This window comes from Sinocyclocheilus rhinocerous, unplaced genomic scaffold (assembly GCF_001515625.1).
Source record: "Sinocyclocheilus rhinocerous isolate Xijiao unplaced genomic scaffold, SAMN03320098_v1.1 scaffold284, whole genome shotgun sequence".
NCBI classification, from domain to species: domain Eukaryota; kingdom Metazoa; phylum Chordata; class Actinopteri; order Cypriniformes; family Cyprinidae; genus Sinocyclocheilus; species Sinocyclocheilus rhinocerous.
This window is the reverse complement of record NW_015628031.1, coordinates 272,467-279,034: the sequence shown is the minus strand read 5'-3', so window position 1 is coordinate 279,034 and position 6,568 is coordinate 272,467. Positions and strand designations below refer to the sequence as shown.

The 6,568-nt window shown below is 38.3% G+C and overlaps 1 protein-coding gene across 1 annotated transcript; it reads right to left on the bottom strand.

Moving 5' to 3' along the window:
- Positions 1-1,022: 1,022 nt before the first annotated feature.
- Positions 1,023-6,168, bottom strand: LOC107737180 (26S proteasome non-ATPase regulatory subunit 5-like). Its single transcript, XM_016548626.1, has 10 exons — positions 6,074-6,168; positions 4,730-4,874; positions 4,529-4,642; positions 4,295-4,423; positions 4,103-4,212; positions 3,868-4,010; positions 3,514-3,705; positions 2,941-3,050; positions 2,720-2,860; positions 1,023-1,524 (listed from the first exon to the last, which is right to left on the bottom strand). The coding sequence occupies exons 1-10, from the start codon at positions 6,166-6,168 to the stop codon at positions 1,267-1,269; spliced, it is 1,437 nt and encodes a 478-aa protein (XP_016404112.1). The 3' UTR covers positions 1,023-1,266.
- Between the last annotated feature and the right edge of the window lie 400 nt (positions 6,169-6,568).

Sequence of the window (6,568 nt, the reverse complement as noted above, 5' to 3'; positions counted from 1 at the left end):
GTGTATGTTAGTCTGCTCCCTCTGTGGTGACTGAAGACACAGCGTTGACGTAATAGGGTCCCTCATTCAGGTAGGTCTTCAGCTTTAAGTAATTGTGTGCTCCAAAGATCTCCTGAGAGCTGGAGGCGCTCAGCAGCGCCCCCACCAGCTCAAATTTACAATCCTTGACTTCTTTTCCCATCCCCACTGAGCGATCCATCACCCACTCCATGAATCCAGGAGTGTCCATCATCAGCTGCTGAGCCCACGGCTGACAGCCAATGGCCTGAACACAAAACAGAGGACAAAACAGCTGAAACATGCATTTAAAGAGATCAACACACACACAAAGCGTCGTTCGACTTCAGCTGGATTCAACAAACCGGAGAGATTTACTGCTTGCAGTCGAGGGAGGAGTTGAAAATGATGGAAGCTTATTTGCTCCATGGAATAAACAAAGAAAAAAGTTAATTGTGACTTCTTTAAAATCTCAATTCGGACTTTTTTTCCCTCGCAATTCAGAATTTCTTTTAGAATAGTTAGAAAAGTCTGAATTGTGAGATAAAAGCTCAGAAATGTGAGGGAAAAAAAGAATTGTGAGGAAAAAAGTAAATTAAACTCAGAATTGGGAGATAAAAACTCAGAATTATGAGAAAAGTCAGATTTGAGAGACTCAAAATTGTGAGGGGAAAAAAGGTTGAATTGTGGAGAGAAAGTCAAAAGTACTGTAAAATGTAAACTTTTTGCTCCATGGAATAAACAAAGAAAAAAGTTAATTGTGACTTCTTTAAAATCTCAATTCGGACTTTTTTTCCCTCGCAATTCAGAATTTCTTTTAGAATAGTTAGAAAAGTCTGAATTGTGAGATAAAAGCTCAGAAATGTGAGGGAAAAAAAGAATTGTGAGGAAAAAAGTAAATTAAACTCAGAATTGGGAGATAAAAAACTCAGAATTATGAGAAAAGTCAGATTTGAGAGACTCAAAATTGTGAGGGGAAAAAAGGCCCTTACTGACTCCAAATGTTTGAATGGTAGTGTATATATAAAAAAAATCGTATCAGGAATAAACCACTCAAATGTACTTTTTAATGGCACAAGAAGATACAAACAGAACCAAATTCATCATAGTGCATTGACACCTGGAAGTTGAAGTGCTCTGTGTGTGTTTAAGTGCTGTAAACTGTCTAAAGAGCGTTTGGTCACATCTGATCTGCATTCAACAGAAAAACAAACCTTTGACAGTAGGAACAATGGAACTCTTACTGATGTATGTGTATAAATGTGTATGTTAGTCTGCTCCCTCTGTGGTGACTGAAGACACAGCGTTGACGTAATAGGGTCCCTCATTCAGGTAGGTCTTCAGCTTTAAGTAATTGTGTGCTCCAAAGATCTCCTGAGAGCTGGAGGCGCTCAGCAGCGCCCCCACCAGCTCAAATTTACAATCCTTGACTTCTTTTCCCATCCCCACTGAGCGATCCATCACCCACTCCATGAATCCAGGAGTGTCCATCATCAGCTGCTGAGCCCACGGCTGACAGCCAATGGCCTGAACACAAAACAGAGGACAAAACAGCTGAAACATGCATTTAAAGAGATCAACACACACACAAAGCGTCGTTCGACTTCAGCTGGATTCAACAAACCGGAGAGATTTACTGCTTGCAGTCGAGGGAGGAGTTGAAAATGATGGAAGCTTATTTGCTCCATGGAATAAACAAAGAAAAAAGTTAATTGTGACTTCTTTAAAATCTCAATTCGGACTTTTTTTCCCTCGCAATTCAGAATTTCTTTTAGAATAGTTAGAAAAGTCTGAATTGTGAGATAAAAGCTCAGAAATGTGAGGGAAAAAAAGAATTGTGAGGAAAAAAGTAAATTAAACTCAGAATTGGGAGATAAAAACTCAGAATTATGAGAAAAGTCAGATTTGAGAGACTCAAAATTGTGAGGGGAAAAAAGGTCGAATTGTGGAGAGAAAGTCAAAAGTACTGTAAAATGTAAACTTAAAATTGAAAATAAAAAGTTCGAATTGTGGAAAAAAAGAAATTGTGAAAAAAAAGCAAGAATAAGATGAGATAGAAACTCAGAATTGTGACAAAAATCTGAATTGTAAGATATGTGAGAAAAAAGGATGAATTGAGAGGAAAAAAGTCAGAATTGTGATATATAAACTCAGAATTGAAAGAAAAAAAAGAAAAAAATTCCAAATTCTGAAAAAATAATCTTGGAATTGTGAAAAAAAAAAAAGGTCCAAATTGTGAAATGTAAACGTGAGAAAAAAGTTTGAACTGTGAGAAAAGGTAAAATAAATATAAATAAAAATATAAATTCAGAATTGTGAAAGATAAAAACTTGAATTGTGACATAAAAACTGAGAAATGTCAGAAAAAGTTAGAATTTTGAGATAAAAAGTTGCAATCAGTTTTTTTTTTTATTCCATGGCAAAAATAAGCTTCCATAGAAAACAGAGCCGTCAAGTTGGATGTTTTTCATTTAATACGTTATGTATTACTTAATACAGCACCTGTATGAACAAGAATAAAGTTCACATACGCCTTAACTGTTTAAATACCAATAATGTTGGGTCTACATTTCTATTTTTTTTCTAAATTTGTATAGTTTTATTTTGTATGTACAATGTACATACAATATATGTTGGTGACATTTCAAGACAATTTGTACAGGTTTGTACAGCACTGCATGATGTCGAACACACACACACACACACACACACTCCTTCTTACAGTGAAGATTCGTAGCGCTCTGCAGTGGAGCTCTGGGAAGGGCTGTGTGCTTATGTTTCGGATCATCAGGATGGGCTGAGAGCTCAGACAGTTAAACCATGACTCGGTCAACAGTAACAGGTCATCTGTCTGCTGCTCCGCCTACACAAACCACAGACATCTCACAGCAAAACCCATCATCTGAACACAATTCCTCTGAAAAAACACAGCGACACACTCACGGGTAACGTGAGCAGCTGAGCCAGAGCCTCCAAACATCTGACCCGGAGTTCAGTGGCTCCATCAGCGGCCACTTTACTCATTCTCTTCAGCGCAGACGTCAACTTCTCTCCTGTAACAGACGGCTGAGTGAGACACAGTTCAAAAACTAAGTCAAGCAGCCCTGTAACTAGTAGGGCTAAGTATACCGATTCATTCGGGTTATTCTATTAAGCTATTCATTTGATTCAAATCAGATTCTGACATGGTTTGATTCAATTCATTATTCAATTTTATACAACTGTTAAATTCTATAAAAATTATTGTAAAATTATAAATTGAAAACTTTAGTAATAAACACCCATGAAAGAGTATAGAGAGTTTGCGTCAATAAAGAGTCTTTCTGAATGATTCATTAAAAGGATTCATAAGAGTCATTTGTCTGCGAATCAGACTACACTTGCCGTGCTGTACTGTACATTATTGCATGCCATAACTTCACTGAACTAACAGGTTTTATTAAAAGCAGATCTGAAACATAAACAGCCCTCATTTTGAATGGTGTATTATGCAGATGCGTTCACAAACACAGCTACCTGTTTTCTGCAGAACTTGTTTTCCCTCCACTGTACTGCCGAGCACTCCGAGAGTATCCAGGGCAACAGGAGTCAATGTGGGGTCAAGGTTCATCACCATGGAGAAGACCACCTCAAGGAACACTGGGTACTTCTCACAAACCTGCTGAGGACTCTCCATGATCGCCAGACTGCCAAAGAACTTCACCAGTCCTATCAAAATAATAGTAATAATAAAAACAGAGAGAAAAAAAAGAATACTTACAGCAATGTAACAATTTGACATTTCCAATGATATAAGGATTTAAAAATAAGTAATATAGACGGACGGACAGATAGATAGATAGATTCATACACTCACATTCATACACTCACCTGGCAGGTAAAGGTTTGAGAAGGGGTCAGATTCTGCAGCGATGATCATGTTGGAGATTTTATCCATGATGCCTTGCTGTGCCAGATACTGACGTCCATGTTGACTCTGAGCCAGACTGGTCACCATCTCTATAGCAGTTGCTCTGGGAAGAGCAGAAAATAAGTTCATCTCTGTAGGCATAAAAGTGTTTTATATTGCATTATCATATTATGATTGTGTGTGTGAGATCCTTACCTGACCAACACATCGTCTCCGGTCAGTTCCTCCAGCATCTGTGAGATTAAACCGCTGTTGGCGCAGTAGCCCAGAGACACTGGAGACACTGTGGACAACTCCACTATCAACTGCGCACACACACACACACAACACGATTAGGCTTAAATCCATCATAAAGATCCCTCCTTCCATCCATAGATGATCACAAACCTCATAAACTCTGTATCTGATGATGTCACTGGTGAGCATCACATCCTTCAGCTTGTTTAGCAAATCAGAGCGGAACAGAGCATCAAGCCCCGCCTTCGTGTTGCTGAGTTTACTGAGGGCAGCTATCGCCTGACCAAAAACACAACAAAGCCAAATTAAAGGAAAAACGTAATCTTTAATGCATTTCATGCAAGAAAAACCAGCGGTGTTGCAGTGCAGCGTAGGTCTCAGTACCTCTTTGGCCACAGCGATACGCTCGATGCTGATGCACTGAATCACATCACGCAGGATCTCTGCACTGTTCAGCATCTGGGTCACTCCATCAGCGTGACCAGCCACACGGCCGATCTGAAACACAAAAACCCTTGTGGATCCAAGGCTGCTGAAGACGTGGACAGAGACTGCTGCGCTCTATAGTGCACCTTCAGCACTGACCTGTGTGAGCGTGAGCACTTTGACCGAGTCGTTCGGATGATTCAGTCCACTCTGGAGCGCCGTCTTGTAGTTCTGAGCCAGCTGGATGGGCTCTAGAGCCTGCAGGACACGACTCAGGATTTCCACACACACCTCGATCTGCTCTCTGCACCAAAACACTCCATTTAGTTTTGCATGACATGTTTCACCCTTTCTCTATTCTCAACTTAATTTTTGAAAGAATATTCCTGAACCTAATAAATGCACACACACACACACACACACACACACAATGAAATCTATGATGCATTTGTACAGCCGCAGTCCTATTGCACATCAATATCTTATTTTAAAAGAGCAAGAAAATCCTGTTTTTCATGTTATGAGCATTTCTGTACAGTATCACCTAAAATTATTCTCAACCGCAAAGAATGTATTACCTGCTAATATATCACACTGTTAAGCTGGTGTTTTATGCAAAACAAAGACGTTGAGATTTTGTATTAATTTTTTTTATTATAGGTTCAAAATATGTTTCTTAGAGCTCCTTTAACTTTTGTGACAATTAACATTTTTATTTCAATCCTTAAAGCAGCTTAAAAACATGGAATGCCTTTAAACTCTCTAAATTAATAATTTTACAAAAATAAATAACTACATATAAGCAAAATGTATCCTGCTTAGATTGAATATGTTTGTGCTTAATGATAATACCTGTTTGTTATTCGAGTAGGTTTAACAAAAGTTAAAAAAAATTATTCTAAAATTCAAATAGCTCTTGAATGCATAAAATGGCATATTATTGGAAGCCTGAGGAATAAGTAACGTTAAATCAAACTACTCATGTATACTAGCGTCAGTGTGCAGTCTGTAGTATTTATTGTCTCTTGACTCAGCAGTAAAGGAAGTTTCCCTTACTGTGATGGTATCATGTCGTCATCCTATGGTACTTTCATATATACCATCGTAATGATTGATTTCCATATTTATGGCCAGAAAACCCTGGCATTGCCATAAACCATGTGGGGGAAAAAAAGCTTCATAGTTGTATATAATGTGGTACCATCACAGTAATACCACAGTACTTTTGTGTTAGTGAAGGCTCTAGTAAAGGTTTATCTAGTCGAACATCATCAAACCTGGAGTGTTTGTGAATATGAGTGTGTATGTTTCTCCTTAGCAGTGAGTATTTGTGTGGTGTTTGTGTCTGTACATCTCTTCACATCAGTGTTTGTGGACTCTGTGAGTGTGTGTGGTGTGTGCCGACCTATTGCCGGGTGTTGAGCAGTAATCCCTGTATAGACAGTGGGAATGTAGGCAAAGTGCCAGTGGATAACGCCAGGATCATTCCGGATTATTCCACACTGGCAGCTCCATTTAATGCCAGCCGCACAAGTGCCCATCCGTTGAGCTTCTGCAGCAGGAGAAAATGTCTTAGGATGCCCATGTTTCATCCTCATGCCTTCTTATGCCACATCTTTCTATCCATCTATCTGTCTGTCTGTCTGTCTGTCTGTGTATTTGTACATATAATGCATAATAAACTAAAACATTTGAACAGTCTCTTATGCTCTCCAAGGCTGTATTTACTTGATCAAAAGTCATAATATTAAATATTATTACTATTAAAAATAGCCAATTTCTATTGTAATATATTGTAAAGTGTAATTTATTTCTGTGATGCAAAGCTGAATTTTCAGCATCATTACTCCAGTCTTCAGAGTCACATGATCCTCCAGAAATCATTCTGATATGCTGATTTGATGCTCAAGAAACATTTCTGATTATTATCAATGTTGAAAAAAAGTTGTACTGCTTATTATTTTTGTGGATTCTTTGATGAACAGAAAGTTCAAAAGA

Excerpts from the sequence above, each read along its gene's own strand:
- LOC107737180 (XM_016548626.1), bottom strand. The coding sequence starts at position 6,168 with ATGAGGATGAAACATGGGCATCCTAAGACATTTTCTCCTGCTGCAGAA. Across the intron at positions 4,424-4,528 it reads GTATCGCTGTGGCCAAAGAG|GCGATAGCTGCCCTCAGTAA; the intron begins GTACTGAGACCT and ends GTTTTTGGTCAG. Across the intron at positions 2,861-2,940 it reads CTCAGCTGCTCACGTTACCC|GCGGAGCAGCAGACAGATGA; the intron begins GTGAGTGTGTCG and ends TGGTTTGTGTAG.